This window comes from Quercus suber, unplaced genomic scaffold, assembly GCF_002906115.3.
Source record: "Quercus suber isolate HL8 unplaced genomic scaffold, Cork oak 2.0 scaffold_313, whole genome shotgun sequence".
NCBI lineage: Eukaryota > Viridiplantae > Streptophyta > Magnoliopsida > Fagales > Fagaceae > Quercus > Quercus suber.
Genome location: NW_027069769.1, coordinates 724826 through 745126, shown reverse-complemented (window position 1 = coordinate 745126; position 20301 = coordinate 724826). Strand labels below are relative to the sequence as shown.

Here is a 20301-nt window from a genome sequence, read left to right as displayed (position 1 = left end):
TACAAGTATGGGGGCTACCCTTTGATCTGATGAACGAAGAGGTAGGGTTGGAGATCGATAGGAGCTTGGGGGAGGTCATGAATGTGGATGCTAAAGCCATTGCCTTGGAACATGCATGGTTCCTCCAGGTTAGAGTGGACATATTAGTGGACAAATTGTTGTGAAAGGGAGTGCTTGCTCACTCTCAAGTGCAAGAGATCGTAGCAATATAATTCTCGGAGTACTGAGGTCGAACCACAAGGAGCATGATAAATTCAAAAACAATATAATTAAACAACAATTTGGGTAAAAAAGAAAATTACTTTTTCTTGGTGATTGTTAACAAGAATAATAATAAAAACTTATTTAAATCAATAATATAAATACTAGGGTATCAGGATGTTTCCCTATATCGATATGAAATTCTATGTGATCTAAGAAATTATATATTTCATAATTGATTGTTCTTATATAATTAAATACTTATGATTCGGTTGAATTGAGACAATTCAAGAATGCATGGTAACTTAGATTAATAATGTTGTTAGAAAAATTTTCAGAAAAACCCATTCACTTTAAAACATAATTTCTATTTGAAACTATTAGAAATTCATCTAAACAATAAGAGAAACATGATTGAACTTATTGAAAGCATGGAAGAACTAATACATCAAAAGAAATCTAATTGAACAATCAAAAATGTTGTTGATAAAATCCTAGAAAGAATCACATTGAATATTCATACCGTATAGAAGAAACATAACCCTTAGCCCTAGCAAAGAGTTTAGGCTGCCATTAGAGAAAGAAAAATACAAGGTTTTTTCTCCAAAAATTCATTCTACACAGCCTCCCCTCAAAACCCTAACGTCTAAGTGTCCAAAGAAAATAAAACTTTTACTCTTTTAATTTTCGTCCAGGTTTACAGCAGTAAATTGTGAGATAATTTCGGCCTTCAAAAATTGAGAATTTTGAAAAACTCAAAACTGGAAAGTTGTAGATATTTAAGTCACGGTTCCAACCCATTTATCCTTGTGTCAATTGGATTTTTGAGGAGAGAGATACCCCAAAAATACTGATCAGTGCTCAAATCAGATTTTTCTCTTTCAGATTCTACCTCTTTGATTTCTTTCCTTATTTGAAGTTTCCAAACATGGTAGACAACCCAAGCACTCCAGCTACACCTCCTTAGATATTTAAGCATGGTCCTTTAGATCCTCTTTAATTCTAGTTTGGCCTCTATTCTCTCACAGACTCTTGTAAACTCATCTTTTTCATATGATTTCCTGAAAGTAAAAAATTACATGCAATGAATGAAATTTTATTTAAGAAATTATGTAAAGATAAATAAGAAGGACTAATGCAAATCATGACTTAATTATACAAATTAAGAATAGTAATAAAGAGATAATGCCTACATAAATATATAACAAGTATACATTTTAAGGCGTTATCAGGGAGATCCAATGATTAACCCGGAAGGAGACAAGGCATGGGTGGCCTTAAAGTACGAGGCAATTGTGGGCCTATGCTACTTGTGTGGTCGACTAGGGCACGAGGTGAAAAAATGCCCCCATTGTGGCTCAACTAGTAACGTGAGTGAGGATGGCAACCTCCTTTATGGTAACTGGCTAAGAGCAGGGATGAAGCAACTTGGGGATGAACCGTGGATCAACATGACCGGTTAGGCAAGGGACCATAAACACAGTGGCAATGGTACACTTGGTGGGATGCATCCAAACCTGGGAAACCCTAGTGGGTTGACTAGGACGGCTGCCACGCGCGAGGAAACCTTGCCGGATATCAGGGATGAGATTGGGAAAACCAACGCAATATTAAGGAAAGTGGAGCAAATTGATTTGGAGGCGCGATCAGAGGAGGGTGAACTAATGCAATGTAACATACCCGATATAGAAGGAAAAGTGGTTGGTGCAATTAATATGGTGCCTCCGTTGACTTCAGCCCATATTTATGGAAAGATAGGGCACATGTATGAAACGATTGATGGGACTAGTGGGGATGGTGGAGACAACAATACAAGTGGCCTAGTTAACGTGGGTAACCATGCTACCCTTACTACTAAGCAACCAACTTGGACTAGGATGAGTAGACCACAGACCTATAAAGATATGGATAAGCAGCATGGGAAGAGACAAATAGTGGGCCTAAAAAGGAAGTTCGATGAAACAAAATGACCCTAGAACCAAAAAGTTTAAGGAATGAAAAAAGGACCAAACCTGGCAAACCAAACTTACCAACGATGGAGGTTGTGGTGCAGTCCCATCGACCACAATGATCATTATAAACTGGAACTGCCGGGGGCTTAGGAACCAATGAGCAGTGGACATACTCACTAATTTGGTGAGAAGTAAAGGACCCAACATTTTGTTCCTTATGAAGACAAAGTAGTCCATCTCAAAAATGCGAAAACTTTGCTATGATCTAAATTTTCAATCAGTCTTGGTTGTCCCATGTGACAGCCAAAATGGAGGTTTAGGTTTATTTTGGAAGGCAGAGTGTGACCTTCACATTCAAACGTTCTCTCCTAACCATATTGACGCCTACATCTTGTTTGCAAATAAACCACCTTGGAGATTAACAGGGTTCTACGGAAGACCGAAAGGACATAGAAAGCATGAATCGTGGAGAATCCTTAGACACTTACATGCCAGAGCCTCTTTACCCTAGGTTTGCCTAGGGGACTACAATGAAATACTACACTCTGAGAAAAAGCAAGGGGGTACCCCGAAACCCTTGACTCCCATGTTGGCCTTTAAGGAGACCTTATTGCATTGTGGCTTGGAGGACCTAGGTTACCATGGATATCCATTCACATGGTGCAATGGCCGACCAGGTGAAGTTTTCGTCGAGGTAAGGTTGGATAGGGTTTGTGCTTCCATGGAATGGCAGGGACACTTCCTATCAGCAAAAGTCTTGCACCTATAGGTATCGTACTCTGACCATGACCCTATTCTATTAGATACTTAATGTTGTGCTCAACATGCAAGGGCGAGATGTAAGCGGCTCTACTGATTTGAGGAGAGGTGTGCGGCACACCAAGGATGTGAGGAGGTGATCAGGGAAGCATGGAACTACCACCCACCCAATGGAAGCCCTATGTTTAAGCTATTTAAGAAGATAAAGAAATGCCGTATAAAGTTGGTGGCATGGAGTCGAGAGGTGTTTGGAAACCTAGCATAGATTAACTACTTAAGGGATGAAATAAATACTTTGTTACACGAGTAAGAGTATCTAAAGGTAGTGGTCTAGAGCAATATGGCTTCTCGTAGGCAATAAAAACACAAAGTTCTTCCATAAACGGGCCAGCCAGTGGTGAAAGAAAAATCAAATAGACAGACTGATGGATAAGAATGGGATTTGGAGAACAGATTAGCAGAACGTTAGGTTGATAGCAGCGGAGTATTTTAACAACATCTTTGCTACATCCAATTCGAGGAATATAGGGGAGGTTCTAAATGCGGTGGACAGAGTAGTGACAGAGAAAATGAACCAGGCTCTCCTCAAACCTTTTGTAGGCGACGAGGTTCAACAAGCCCTATTCCAAATGCACTCGTTGAAGTCACCAGGTCTAGACGGTATGTCTTTGTTCTTCTTTTAGAAATATTGGCACATAGTAGGCAGAGATGTAACAGAGGCAGTGCTATCGGTGTTAAACTCAGGCCATGTACTAACCAAGATGAACTTCCCCCATACCTTGCTTATCCTAAAAAAGAAAGACCCCCAAGCCATGATGGATTACCACCCTATCAGCCTCAGTAATGTGATCAGTAGGATGGTATCAAAGGTGCTAGCAAATAAAATGAAAGGCATCCTACCGAACATTATTTTGGATGCACAAAATGCGTTCGTCCCTGACAGGCTTATTACCGACAACACCGCAGTGGCTTACGAGATGCTGCATAGGTTGATAAACAAAAGACAAGGGAAAGTGGGTCATATAACGATTAAGCTTGACATTAGTAAAGCTTACGATCGAGTGGAGTGGGAGTTCCTACGGAACATACTATTGAAGATGGGCTTCTCAGCCTAGTGGGTAGACCTAGCTATGCAAGGCATGTCGTCGTCAAGCTACTCGATGTTGATCAATGGTGAACCTCGTGGCTTTATCTCCCCATCCCGAAGTATTAAACAAGGCAACTTGTTGTCACCCTACTTTTTCTTATTATGTGTGGAGGGCCTATTGGCACTGCTACGAAAAGCCATTGAAGCAAAACAGGTACAAGGAATCAACTATTGCCGCAATGGTGTAAACATTTCATACCTCCTTTTCGTCGACGACAGCCTTTTATTTTGTCTGGCCACCCCATTGGAGTGCACCAACCTTTTGAACATTCTATCTACGTATGAGCACGCCTCAGGCCAAACTATTAACCGACAGAAAACTTGTTCTTCAGCCTTAACATCGCACCCGCAGTGAGGGAGGAAATACGTAGAATGTTTGATACCTAGGTTGTGACAGAATTTGAAAAATATTTGGGATTGCCAATGGTGGGAGGAAAGAACAAAGAGAGTACCTTCAAAGACCTTTAGGAAAGGATCGCTAAGCAAGTTACCGGGTGGAAAGAAAAGTTCATCTCGAAAGCAGAAGGGAGGTCCTGATCAAAACTGTAGCACAAGCGATATAGACATACTTAATGAGTTTATTCCAACTACCTAAAATGCTTTGCAGTGATATCAACTTTATCATGGCAAAATATTGGTGGGGGCAGACAAGCAACGAGAATAAAATACACTGGATCAACTGGAAGCGATTGTGTAATCCAAAGAAGAGTGGTGGTATGGGCTTCTGAGACATCCACGCCTTTAACTTGGCAATGCTGGCAAAACAGGCATGGAGACTGATCAGTCAACAAACCTCGTTGTTCTTTCGAGTTTATAAAGCAAGGTATTTCCTTAATGGCTCTTTCTTGGATGTTGGCTTGGGGAGTAACTCGTCTTACGTGTGGCGAAGCCTTCTAAAAGTTAGGGACGTCATACTAGCAGGGTTAAATTAGAAAGTGGGAAGTAGGGACCAAATGCACATTTTTGATCACCAGTGGTTGCCAAGACCCCCGTGCCTTTGCAGAGAAGGACCTGGACCAATGAAAGTAAGCGAGCTGATAGACGTGGAAACGAGGCAGTGGGATAGAGCAAAGTTAGCCTACTGGTTCGAACCCCACATATGCGCTGATATCCTACACCTACCTTCGCCAAATATACAGTCCAATGATGTGCTAGTGTGGAAGGAGAACAAATCCAACTTGTTCTCAGTTAAATCAGCTTACTTAGTAGCACTGAGTATTCTACATCCCTCAACGGGTAATCACTCAAATGCTAGTATGAATGGAAAACTATGGAAAAAAGTGTGGTCCCTCAATGTCCCACCAAAAGTGCGTACCTTCCTGTGGAGAGCGTGCTTGAATATCCTACCCATTCATGACAATCTCCATTTGAAGAGAACGTAGATAGACTCGATATGCATCGTGTGTAACCAGCAGTGTGAAACGGGGGTGTACATCCTTTGGGAGTGCCCTTCCGCATGCAACGTATGGGCTTTAGTAAAAGGTAAAATTTAGAAGAGCTCTGCTGTTGCCTCGGACTTTTTCATGTTAACTCGGACCATGATGCAACGTCTGACTTGAGATGAGTTGGAGTAGTGGGGCATGATAACGTGGGCAATATGGAACGCACGTAATAAGCAATTCTTTGAGGACAAACAAACTTACCCAGAAGCTATTCTACATAGTGCAAAATCTCTCCTGCACGAATACCAAACCCTGATGGCTGACCAAAGGACATGATTACTTTGGCATTAGCAGCCTTTTCCTGACTATGCCTTCAGTCTTGTATTTATATCTCGTCGGGAATGTAGTATTTTATATTTTAGTAGTGACTAGCTTGTCCTTGTCCTGAAGCCCAGGTAAATGTAGGCATGTATGGCTCAGGGCCCATTTTTATACTTTTGTACTTTGCCTTTATTTAATGCAATTCTACATTCTTTAGTAAAAAATTGCCAACTTTTTTTTCACTTCTTTTTTTAAAAAAATAAAAAAGAAAATATTGCGCAGAGCAACTCTCTATTACCAAATAGTAATGAGTTTTATTAATCAAATTCATGATATGATCCATCATATAGGTGAGAGAAGAGACCAAGTTTTCAAAGAATTGAATAAATTACTATTGATTTAGACTTAATCAAGTAAGCTTATTTAAATTCTCTTAAAAATATAGTAAGTCTATTTATGAATGGTGAATTCCTTTAATCAAATTTATGATAAGACCCACTATTCATGCAGGAGGAGGGAATGCCATTCGAGGAGTATTGAATCATTTTCTTGATTTAAATTAGATTTACTAGGCTTTATGAAAGTTTGAGTTTAATCAAGAGTTGTGTCAAAAATAACCTAGCACTAAATTCATGAGTTGTGTAAAAAAATAAAAACCAACAACAATAAGAAAAATTATGTTACAATATTCATCCAACAATTGCATAACAACAATACTAATTTTTTTTTTAAAAAAAAAAAGCTATATATGTCTAAAAGTTTAAGCGTAGCATTTATTGTTACTATGTTCCTACTGAGCCACATTATCCACCTAATTCCACCTTTTTTTTTTATTACTTCTTCTTATTAATTTTGTACCTTACCGTTACACTTCCTCCAACATTTCACATTCCCTTTTACCTTTTCATCTCTCTACTACTCTCAATCTTAATGTCACTCTTCCTCTATTCATTTATTTTAATGTGTTTGAGCTTGGTGAGAGAATGTAATTAAGTGTGTGGGTGTGTGTTTGATAGTTAGTTTTTCTCCACAAAAAAAAAAAAAAAAAAATCTTCCATTTATTTTGGTTCTTCTTATCCTCATCCTATTACTATAAATTTGTTATTCTTTCTTCCATTCTATAGATATTTTCCACACAAAAAAGGTTATTACTCTCTCTCTCTCTCTCTCTCTCTCTCTCTCTCTCATGGTTTTTTTGTGAATTTATTTATTTTTTGTCTCTCTATTTTAGGTGATGAATTTATGTGTTCTTTAGAACTCTACTTTAGGTTAATGCGAGTTATTATCTTTTTAATTTTCTTTGATTGTTAAATGTTACCCAATTGTATATAACAATAGTGTATAAGAATATAATGTTATTTTATTATATAGCATTTCTTAGATAATTTGGTGTTCGAGACATGACAATATCTTTTATTTTGACTCTTCTTCTTCTTCTTCTCATCTTATTTTCTATATCTCTCCCATAAAAAGTGATTACTCTCTCTCTCTCTCTCTCTCTCTATATATATATATATATATATATATATTTATATATGTATATATAATATATTCTTTCTTGCAAATCTATTTTAGGTTGATGAATCATTGTATTTTTCTATAGCACTATTTTGGATTAATACAATTAGGTGGTGTGCTTTTTTAGTTTTCCATCACAAGTCTTCTCTCTCTTTCTTATAAATTTTGTGACATAATATTTAGTTATTTTGGAAATGAAAGTTTTAATTTATATCAAAATACAATATGACTATGTATTTGAATGTGTCTATCAACTATTTGAGTAATATCAAGTGTACCTTTGTGATAAGTTTGGATTATCATAATAATCTCTTTTAAGATAATCTATATATATCTAAAAATTGAAGTGTAACATTTATTTTTGCTATTGTCTTGCTGAGCCACATCATCCACCTAATTCCACCTATTTTTCTCTTATTTTTTACTCTTCTTCTTCTTATTAATTTTGTACCTTACCATTACACTTCTTCTAACCTTTCACATTTCCTTTTACCTTTTCATCTCTTCACTACTCTCAATCTTTCACATTCCCTTTTACTTTTTCATCTCTTCACTACTCTCAACCTTAATTAATGTCACTCTTCCTCTATTCATTTATCTTCCTTTTATTTTGGCTCTTCTTATCCCCATCCTATTACTAAAAATTTGTTATTCTTTCTTCCATTCTATAGATATTTTCCCACTCAAAAAAGGTAATTACTCTCTCTCAGTCTCTCTCTCTTGGTTTTTTTTTTTTTTGTGAATTTATTTATTTTTTGTCTCTCTATTTTAGGTTGACGAATTTATATGTTTTTAGAACTATACTTTAGGTTGATGCAATTTGGTTTTGTGTTTTTTAAATATTATCTTTTTTTATTTTCTTTGATCGTTAAATGTTACCCAATTGCATATAACAATAATGTATAAGAACATAATGTTATTTTATTATATAGCATTGCTTGGATAATTTGGTGTTTGAGTCATGACTATATTTTTTATTTTGACTCTTCTTCTTATTCTCATCTTATTTTCTATGTCTCTCCCATAAAAGGTGATTACTCTCTCTCTCTCTCTCTCTCTCTCTCACTCTCTATATATATATAATCTATTCTTTCTTGCAAATCTATTTTAGGCTAATGAATCATTGTATTTTTCTATGACACTATTTTGGATTAATACAATTAGGTGGTGTGTTTTTTTTAGTTTTCCATCACAAGTCTTCTCTCTCCCTTATAGATTTTTTTTGACATAATACATAGTTATTTTGGAAGTGAGAATTTGAATTTATATCAAAATACAATATGGCTATGTATTTGAATGTGCCTATCAACTATTTAAGCAATATCTAGTGTACCTTTGTGGTAAGTTTTGATTATCATGATAATCTCTTTTAAGATAATGAGAAATTTGAATAACATATTTGAAACTTAAACAATTTAGTTGTACAAAAAAAGAGAGGAAAATTTAACGTACCATAACATAATTTAGAAAAATATGAATCACCTAAAAAAGAAATAGTATCAATCAAACAAATCTAAATAATAAAATAATGATATATTTTTGAGATAGATAAATGAAAAATAATTTTAAAATTCTTTTTAATTTTATGGGAGAATAAATTATTTTCCACAAAATTTAGAGGAAAAAATTATATATTATACGATTATACAATTACTACAAAAATGATTTATTCCCATACATCGCATGGGTTTACAACTAGTAGAGATAATCATTAAACACATGAGCTAATTTAATAGTGTATTACTCCTTAAATTAAGTTCAATAAGCAAGCCTAATTTGAAATTAGTTTTGTTATAGCTTATGAAACCTTGAGTTCGGTCCTGACTTGTGCGTCCCTGTTAAAATTCTACTTTCCCCTCCCTTACTATTTAGCTTTTTTTTTTTTTTCTTTTTTTTTATTGAAAAAAAAAACAGTAATAAATATCCATCAAACAACCACATCATTAATAATACAAAGAGACAATAAAGATAATCATGACACAAATTAAGCTAATTTATTAGCATAAGGCCAAAACATATAAATCTAAATCCAATTCCATCACTCTAACCTTTATCAGTAGTCACTAGTCACTAAACAGTAGCAACATCTTAATTATTTGAAAGCTTACTTGATAATTTGTCACGCCTAACTACCAACTAGTTACCTCCCATTTCTTGTATACCCTTTTCCTTTGGTAATGGAGAAGATATTTTGTATTTTAATTATGTCCTTAAACCACTTGCTACAAATCTTTCATAAGCCATTGAGCCTAATTGATTTACTATTTTTTTTTTTTTTTTTTTTTTTTGCTTTGCAAGGATCAGAAGTTGGAGCAAAAATTAGGATAGAATATCTGTTGCACCTAAAGTTTTAAACAATTAATTAAATGCATTATATGTTAACAAAGATAGGTTGTTGCCTTAATTATTTTTAGTATAGTATTTGTCAAGAATAAGATGATAGAATTTTCAATATTGAATTTATGCTTAATTGAGTTATATTATTGATAATTGAACTGAAATAGCTTTGTAACAAAGTCAACATGCATGAGCCCCCCACTCACACACTCTTCAATGTTTGTCCAGGTGTTGCTCTTGTGGGTACTATACCAAAGTTGAATTCAGTCCATTTAACTTTACACCCACACTATACCAAAGTTGAATTCAGTCCATTTAACTTTACACCCACCTATAACATGTTAGATAACGCTTTCACTTCTCTTTAGTCATAAATCATAATATCGGTCGGTTAAAAATTACTCAGAAAAAGACCGGGAATCTAACTTCTCTCCTTCTCTCTCTCTCTCTCTCTCTCTCTCTCTCACACGCTAACACTCACACTTTGACACACACTAGAGATCTTCTTTGTTAATTAAAGAAGTAATTTAGGCAAAGAAGTTAAAGCAAGAAAAAGACGCAACATTCTTTTCTCAAGTGAAGAGTTGCCCTTTATTAAGTTTTTTCTTAGAGGACGTGCTGTACTACTAGCTAGCTAACTATCAAGCTTTTCTGTAGAGAGGGAGCTTTAGAGAGAGAGAGATATGGAGAACTTAACATCTTTGATCCACCTCTTTGTGACAATTTTCCTATCAGGCTTTGCAAATTTCATGGGGGTTCCTGCCATTACTGATGTAACCATGTTGGCACTTTGCCCTGGTCAAGATGAGTGCTCGCTAGCCATTTACCTCACTGGTTTTCAACAAGCGGTATGTATATATTGTTTGGTTTTCCCCCTTTTCCTTGTCTATGAATCTTTGTTCTTCTTCATGCTCTTTATTCTTTTTATACAGTTTCTTTATTTGGATTACGGATATACAACTTTGTTCAGAAATACTCTTAAATTTCAGTTCATTTTTGAGTTTCTTTCAGACAAAAGCATGTGCACAAACTACCTTGCCTAGTTTTGATAAAAAGTTAGGTTACTCCATGTCTTTGCATGGTTTTATGAGAAGAGTCATCTTGAGAATTCTACAAGGAATTAATTATACAACAATTTGGAGTGTTTTACAGTTTTGATCATCTTTGTTTCACTTTGTTTTATAATTAATTATAACTCTTTTCATCTTTTGATTTTTTTTTTCTTTTATGTATTTACCATATTTCCGATGATTCCAAAGATGTATCTTAACGTGCAGGGTATAATAAGGTTTAAACGTGAACACGTCGACGTATTATGCCTTGATTGTCTGTATTCCCAACCTAAAATTCAAACCTACCATCTTGGCTATTCATAGCCATCCAAATTTACCTTGTATGTATATGATCTTTTCTTCTCCTCGAAGTTTCCCAAGTAGATAGAGATCGAATGCTATTGCCACCTACTACTCCTAGCTAGCTAGCTAGCTACTACTCTATGGACCTGACCAAACTGACACATTTGGCTGCAACTGCTATATTGGAAAGATACTTTTAAAAATATATATATTATTACTATTATTAATAAATTGTGTGTAAGATTGGTGTTTAAAACAGAGTGTAAAGGTTTACGCAATGATTTGTTTGTATATGAGGAGGATATGCATGTTAATCAAATATAATTAACGCCTAAAAGAGAAATTGGCTTGGTTTTTGGACACTAAAAATTGATTGAAGTTGGGAAAAGACTTCCAGGGAGGGTGAATTCAATATCTTCCAATCATTTCACAACATGAAAAGTGTGTGTTCCTCATTGTTACTAGATATTTATGTATTTAGGCGTGGGATATGGAATCTCTCTTTTACGTAATGGTGGGAAGAATATATTAATAAGTGGACCATATATCTTCCTCTTTAATGGACAACAAGCCGAAGAGTTTACAGTGTTTTGAAGTAACTGTTGCCCATTACTTTTCCAATTGACAAGGAATTCAAATCTTATCAACAACACCGACAATATTAATACCAAAATCCTATTCCTATAGGATCATCCATATATATATATAGATAATGGATTAATTGGGGCTGTTTATATGAATTTTTTTCATCATTATGTTCTATCTAAATTCATTCACTTTATCATTGTGTAGCATCCCTAATTAATACTGTATGTCTTTATCTTTACTAATGTTACATTTTTGTTCACAGTTGGTATTTATTAACTAAGCTATACAGATACAAACCTAACCATTTTTTAAACCTCCCCTATAAAAAAAAAAATGATCTTTGATATTTAGAAGGGTTATAATGATTGGACTGCGGTTCGAACGATTTTCTGTTTTTTTAAGATAGACAAGTTCTTAGGATTAAAAGAACCGCATTTATAAAAAGTTTACAATTAACTGGATTGGATTGTACGGTCTGATTTGGGTTTGAAAATCATGTTATAATCAATTTAGTTATTGAATTGATTTTTTTTTTTTTTGGAGGGTGCAAATTTTGATTAAAAAACTTATCCAATGTGATGCAGATCATAGGATTGGGAGCAATGATAATTACACCGCTAATTGGGAATCTATCGGACGAGTATGGGAGAAAAGCCTTGCTCACTCTCCCCATGGCTGTCTCCATTATTCCACTAGGTACGCAATGTTTCCTTTGCTTAATACTTTTTTTTTCTTTGTTTGAGAAAGACCTTTGCTTAGTACTTAATTGTCGGTAAGTGCTTTTTGTGGGCCTATTGAATTATATTAGTCGATTAGCCTTTAGAGGCATGGTGTCCCATTCATGGGTGCTTTCATTGGTTTAACGGATTATGGCATCACTTCACAAATTATATATGCGTGCATGATATGACTTTTTACGCCAAAAAAAAAATAAATAAATAAATAAAAAACTTAAATCAATTGGTCACTTTCACGTCTAAGTTTTAACTTTTGGTGGGCCATCGGAGGAAATGTTATACATTGAGTTGTATGTAATTAGAAGTGTGTAGTCTAGTCTCTAAATAAATAAGGTGTGAAGTCTTAATCAGGAGTAATGATATTTCAACAAAGATGAGTCCAACGTTTATGTACCACTTATATTATGTAGTTGCTCAACCCCACTTATACCATGTTCTTGCCTTTTTTATTGGAAGATGAGCCTTGCATTTGAACCTTGTTGTTAACAAAATTGAGAAAAATCTTGTATGTTTCTGTGTCAATGGTATCGTCTCTAATTTTTATGTAGGCCTTTAGCCTAGTTGGAGATAAATATTATATATACAAGTAAATACAAATTTAAGTGTAGTACAACAAATATTAATACTATAAACACAATTTTTTTTTTTTTAAGAAAAATAAACGTAGTTTTCTTAAAACAGCTAACTTCACAATTATTGAATTGGTTACCAGTAAGTGATAACTGATAAAGAAAAAATGATAAATCGTTCAATGTTAAATGTTAAACGTGTTCATTACTCCTAACAAACCAGTTTAGCAATTATAAACTTTATTATTAAAAAAAGCTGCCTCCTCTCCAATACAACGGGTATTGGGCCCAAAACTTCTTCTCAAATTTAAATTTAAAAAAAAAAAAGTATTGGGCCCAAAATTGGCCTGCAATTGCTTACCCATTCTCTTTCCCACAAGGCTTGCAAATTCCCAAGTTGATTTACTTATGAGAAAATCTAGTATTACAACTTATATCAACAATTCTTTGCAACAATTATCACGTGGAATAGTTAAAGTTGTGGAGGAAAAATTGTGAGTTTATGTGTAAGTTATATAGGCAATTACTCACAATTTGCCGCATCAAACCTGTGGTAAAAAATTATGAAATAGTGCGTGGCCTTAAAACTACTCTTTACTTAAAAAGGTGATTGACTTATTGTTGCCTTTTACGTGTTCTGCATGCGATACTAACGAAGTAGGAAAATGAATTTTTGCAGCAATATTAGCATACAGCATGGAGACCAACTTCTTTTATGCATACTTCGTGATCAGGACTCTCACTGCCATGGCTTCCGAAGGCAGCATCAATTGCCTTGCTCTAGCTTACGTGGTAAATTATCTCTAACTCTCAAAGGTAGTACCCTAAGCTAACTAATTACTTGATACTATTTTTTTGCTAATTAGATGTCAAGCTCTACTTGTTCTGTCAAGTTGTTCTAGTGGCTGGGCCTGGGTAGTAAACCTTGAGTTAAGTCTTTATACTTGGGAAAAATATGAGCAAAGATAGCACAAAAGGGCAGTGGATTAAACACCACTACAAATATTAAAGCTTACCATATTAACTATTCTGTGGGAGAAAGCAAGATAAGATACCAAATGACCAGCTTTTTGATGAGTCAAATTATTGGATTCTGAAACTCATATATGTATACATATATATATTGGATTTTGTAACTTCTTTATTGAAGCATTCTCATGAGAGCTATAATGGATAAAGTTGATAACTGCATGGGACTGCCAAAGCTCTCCAGCATTTGAAAACAGAGCCAGATACAAATGTAAAATGATAGTGCATTAGTGTATCCAATTTGAAATTTGATTTATTTCATGGTTTAGATTAAATATATGAATTTAAAGATGTATTCAGTGTCGTTACCGAAGTATCATTTGAAATTTTAAATAACGGTGCTGATGACCCTTAATAAAAAGGGGGAAAAATTAATGGTGAAGTTGACTCTCTCCATTTCAAGATAGTAGACCAATGCATGAATTTATTTTGGGGCGGAGCAAATCTTCAGCTGTGTGTGGTTAAACCGGATAAATTTATTTCTTCTCAGGCAGATAAAATTCCAGATGAAAATCGAGCATCAGCATTTGGAATTCTAGGAGGGGTAGCTTCAGCTGCATTTGTATGTGGAACCTTAGCAGCTCGTTTTCTCTCCACTACTTCAACATTTCAGGTTGTCCCTAGCCATCTGTCTATAAGTTCTCCTCTGAATCAGTTTTTTATACGTGGCTACCAAATTGTTTATGATTTGTAATTGATCTCTTTTTTTTTTTTAATTCAGGTTTCGGCATTCATGTCAATCCTTGCAGCTGTTTACATGAGAATTTTTCTTAAGGAAAGCTTACCCAATGGGGATGATATAAGGCAGCCAATCTTGAAGGGAGAACAGCATGTTATTAGAAGTGATAGTGATTTGGAAAATACAAGGAAAGTCTTTAAGAGGATTCCATCAGTGGGGGATCTGATTTTCTTGACAAAGAACAGGTGAGACTTTGTATAATTTCTTTACTTTTTGTGTCTCAAAGCAACAATTCCCACAATGTGTGGATTCTACAGCTGTGTGGGATTCATGCTCTATGAGAGGAAAGATACATATATCTAATGCATTTGATACATTATAAAGGGTTTTTTTTTTGGTTGTATCCGATAGACTTCTTGCACTATTTGGCTTATTGACTATTCAATTTGTGGCATTCTATTGTGAAAAGCATGTCCATTAACAACATTATTACATATTAATCCTCTAAAGTAAAGTTAGTACATCCAAGTTCATTACTGTAGAATAAACTTGTTAATTACTTAGAATATGCAAAGAAACCTAATGTTTTAAATGAATATATCTAGTGCTTTGAGGAATAGGGGGATTTCTGCCAATGCATTGATTTGTTGTTGAATGTCCTTTAGAATTGGGCTCACTCTCAGTGACAAGAAATAGTGGTGTAATATTTCTTCATCATGGCACCTTGATATTCAACAACAACAACAAGCTTTAATCCCAAATTTTTGGAGTCTATTGTAGATTCTCAACATATTAGTTAGAGTAGGCTGCATGTATTATTTTCCTCCATTATATTATATTTAAAGTTATATTCTTTGTTACTTCCTTAATTGATAAGTTCTTGTTTATAAATTATATTGGTGTTATTTTGACTATTCCTCTAATTTCATTAACTCCCTTAACTTGGATCAACTTACTTTTTCTTAAAGGTGCATTAATCGCTCTCCTTTGAACATGACCAAACCATATTAAGCCATTCTCTCTCAATTTTTTCATTAATTGGAGCTACCTCTATCTTTAAGCTGATTTTCTCATTTCGGATCCTATTTTTCCACTTATCCATCTTAACGTTCTCATTTCAACTACACTTATTTTATTAATATGTTGCTTCTTAATAGCCCAACATTTGGTATCATTGAATAAATTATTAGGATCATCTACTCTGATATCATGATACATTACACTTGTTCCAAAAACTACTATTAAAAAAAAATGAATTTAGTTACTTAACCATTATTGTAACAAAAAATGACCTATTCAAAGTCACTTCAAACATACTAGCTAGCCAGGAGATTTTGCTGAAAACTATTGATTGTGCTATTCTATCTATTAATGCCAAATGTTAGTCTAATTACTACAGGTGCAATTTTTTTAAGGCACCTTTATTACTTACCGATTTCATCTTTCTTACATGGTGTAAATTGTAACCTCATGTTGCAGTGTGCCATTTTCACAAGCAGCACTTGTTTCATTCTTCAATAGCCTTGCAGAGGGTGGGCTGCTAGCTTCGCTATTGGTACAGTTCTTTGTTAATTTCAAAGTAGGCATTCATAGTAGTGAGATAAGGAGCATTATATTTTTGGTTATCTTTTTACCTAATATTCATGGTGAGTGCAGAAGCTAAGATTGTTAAAACTTTAGAAATGCAACTAATGCTGAAAATCCAACTTTAAGAGGAGGGAAGGGGGGGGTGGGGGGGTTGTTGGGTGTGAGGGAGAAGAAGAAGAAGAGAGAAAGAAAGAAAGGCAAAGACCATGGAGTTGTTCATCAATGGAGCTTATACAGTATGTTGCTGTTCAAAGATAAAGAGTAGAGAAGAGAAGAAAGATAAATGAAATAAACAAATTGGTTTGTCTAGAATATCATCCAATGTCACAAACGATTTGTACGCATACTACGTTATTGTACACCTAACCTTTCTAGTGCATATCAAACATGCTATCAATTAGTCATTACTAACATGGAAGCTCACGTACCATGCAGTACTTCTTAAAGGCCCGTTTCCACTTCAACAAAAACCAGTACGCTGATCTACTGCTAATTTTAGGGGTTGCAGGGACTATTTCACAGGTATGTGTTACATTACTCTGTTCTAAATTCTGCCATCTCATTTGCTTCTTAATCTTTCAGTTTTTTCCATTCAATTTATTTCAAAAATACTCATTTCTCCTTTTTTTGGTTTCCAAGAGTTTGATCTTGAAAACTTGTGAATGCTGCAGCTGCTTTTCATGCCCATGTTGGCTCCTATAATTGGAGAGGAGAAGTTGCTTACCATAGGCCTCTTAATGGGCTGTGCAAATGTATGTTCCTTGTTCTCACTAGCTGATGTTTTTCAACCAGCCATTTATGTGTTTTTTTTAAGTGCACGCTAGTTGGTATTCCTGGAGTATAACGATATGGTACTCCAAACCAATAAAAACTCCAAAACAGTGAATTTCTTTAAGTTCTTATCTGGAGTGAGACTGTAACCTGAAATGTTGAAGCATGTTAAAATATGACATAAGTTTTTATTGGGTTGAAGTATCACGTCACCTACTTTCTGGAAGTACCTAATAATTTTCCTAACTAAATAGTGAGATTGTAACTGTTCATTAAGCATATAGTGCTGACAGTTTCCTGATTTAATGCAGATGTTTGTCAACAGCATCGCATGGTCAGCTTGGGTAAAATTTCCTCAACCAACTTGCATGCTTCTTATCTCTTTGTTACTAAATCTGAATGACACACTGCATAATTTGGTGATAATTTATACATTTCTTTTTCCACTTAATTATTACCTAGATAAGGTAAGCCACTGGCGTAACATACTGTATACTAATGGTTTTACACTTTCCTTCAGATATTGTGTATTTGCTTTCTATTTATATTTTGTTGAATATAGTTCTTATAACACATTTTCAATATATGCAGGTTCCTTATGCTACTCCTGTGTTTTCAATCTTTACTGTTTTAGTGCAACCAAGCGTATGTTCTTGACCTTTATCTTTGTAAAAGCTTTATTATGCTGGTTGAATCTTCATGAAATTAACTCAATCACACAGATTCGGAGCATTGCATCGAAGCAAGTTGGGCCTAACGAGCAGGTAGTTCAATAGAGGAGAGGTTTAATTCATAGTTGTGCTCAATGAAGTCTTCAATATATTTCATGTTCACTTCTGTCCAAACTTGTTACCTACCTTGTCGCATCCAAAATTCCCCACCTTCATTCGTCTTGCCTATCGCAGAATTCTTCTTCTTTTTTTCTTCATTTACTAATCAAATCAGGGACACTTATGACAGGGAAAGGCTCAAGGATGCATTTCAGGCATAAGTTCCTTTGCCAACATTATTTCTCCATTAATGTTTAGTCCTCTAACAGGTATGTGAAAGATTGAAGGAAGCAAAAGAAAACAAAAAAAGGAAGAAATTTGTTATAGATAAATTGTAAAATTACTTCAAATTGACAACTCTTCCCATCTATCCAGCTTTATTCCTGTCTGAAGGAGCACCATTTAATTTCCCTGGTTTCAGCATTATGTGTGCCGGGTTTACCATGGTAAGAGCTTATACTTTGTGAGTTAATGCATAAACATGGTTATAATTAGAATCTTGATTGGGACAGAGTTAATTCATTAGATGGATCTAAAATGGGATTTTCTAAAAGAATGGTCATAATTATCGCTAGAAATTCTAGCACTAGTGAGACAGAACTTACTTTAACAACTTTGGTGTTGGGGCTTTGTTATGCATTCAATCTAACAAGATCAAACTCTAGATTGCTTATTTTCTTCATCATATATCATTCTAATCATTCCTTTGTTTACCACTTATGGATGTGCTTAACGAATCAAATACTGTTATGCAGATGATTGCCTTCATTCAGAGTATTATGATAAAGGGAGTTCCTTCAAGTCACAAAACTGGCAATAACCACAGCCTGGAGGCCTAGTATATAGAACTTCAATGATCTATTCGAACATAATAGAAATACCTCTTGCCTTCATTTTGCTCTAGCATGGATCATTTTCTTCCTAAACTCTCATAACCACAAAGAAAAAAAGTAAGAAGAAAAGAAAATGAAAATAGATTATGCTTCGAATTAGAAGTGATTATGCACTAATATAAATGTTCACACTTCCACTCAAAACAACTTATGACAATCTCCCAAAAATTAACATATCTATGAGTAACACGAATAGAATCTTTTGTCCCACTTAAATGTTCCATTTTATGCTCCACCAATTACAGTATACTATGCGTCTAATAGCAAATAGTGGAACACTTAAATGTGACAAATGATTTTTATTCATATAACAATCTTCTCAGTTAGTGAATGAGTTTAGTATTAAAATCTTCTTACACTCTCAAGTTAGGAATCTTTCATAGTTATAATGTTTATGTGACTTATATAATCGAAGACATATTTGTTAAAGTTCCAACCTAATAGCTAATTACAAATTTTAATAGTATGGCCATCAAATTCAAAACATGGCAGGTTCCCTTTATTTTCTGTGAAAAGTCTTAGACAAAATCTGTGATAAAAACCAGTATTTAAGTTGTTTCTATTTTATGTAAGTAAAGCCCAGCTGTTGTTGACTTGCTGGATTATGTAACTTTTCACAGACGCCAGGATTAAGGACCATAGTATGCATTTAAACAAAAAATTTATTGCCACAAAAAAAATGCATTATATTTTGCCACAACTCTTCATGTGGCTGATCGTTATTAGTAGATAAAAAATTGTAAGTCTATATAAAAGTGACAGGCTACCAGTCACAATATACCACATAGGAAAGTTGTAGCAAAAGTAATGAGTTTATTTGTGGTATTAGAAGAACTCCCCTTTAAAACTCGTTAACACACCATCTCAAAGAAATAGACATACTAATAGCCTTACCATTAAAGAGGTCATTTAACACTACCTACAAGGCCTACAAGTACAGAACCTCACGCAATTGAACTCAGAAAGATAACATAATGCTTTCTAATTAGAAGCTACACTACAATTTTTCTAGGGGTTTCAGTGGGGAGGGATTGAGGCTTTAGGTTGGCCACATACTACTAGCCTATATGCGTATTGTCAGGCCTTGAATAGAGACACAAAACTAATTCTTGTTTCTAAATAGTTTGTTGTATAATTAATTTGGTTGAATTTACTGCCACGAATGCTGCACCTAGCTAGTAACCAAAAATGTGATGCTCCCTGTTATACCTAGCTAAATAATTTTCCTACTTTCTATTCTATCCAAATTCATAACCTCTATTACTTCTTTATAACTGACATCTATCCTTTCTAACTATTTCTACTAATATTATTATTTTTGTATTCTTCTACCTTTTTTAATTCTTTCAATCAGAATTGTTTCACTTTCTGGTACATTAAACACTCTCCTCTACACATGTTCAAACTATCTTAAGCAACTTTCCCTTATCTTTTCATCAATGAAAACCAACTTAATTTCAAAGAAATTTTTTTTTATCTTGAATCCTATCTCTTTGTATATTTCCACTCATTCATCTTAACATTCTTGTTTTATGAATATGTTGTTTATTAATACCATAGAACCTTCGCCTACATTTAGTACTATAAGCTGGAAGAATAATAAATTAGTTAATTAATTAATCCTTGTATTAGGTGGCCTACATTTATTGGAGTACCATTTCTTTTTGCACGGAAACAATGTTTGTGTGTCTTCTCGCGCGCACTCT

General features: G+C 34.4%; 1 protein-coding gene across 1 annotated transcript; it reads left to right on the top strand.

Annotated features, from left to right (window-relative positions):
* Nucleotides 1-10003: 10003 nt before the first annotated feature.
* Nucleotides 10004-18595, top strand: LOC112000810 (uncharacterized). The gene is made up of 14 exons (XM_024032980.2): nt 10004-10465; nt 12145-12256; nt 13546-13658; nt 14386-14508; nt 14617-14819; nt 16054-16129; nt 16597-16683; nt 16833-16913; nt 17244-17276; nt 17524-17577; nt 17655-17696; nt 17893-17971; nt 18078-18148; nt 18458-18595. The coding sequence occupies exons 1-14, from the start codon at nt 10301-10303 to the stop codon at nt 18539-18541; spliced, it is 1323 nt and encodes a 440-aa protein (XP_023888748.2). The 5' UTR covers nt 10004-10300; the 3' UTR covers nt 18542-18595.
* The last annotated feature ends 1706 nt before the right edge of the window (nt 18596-20301 follow it).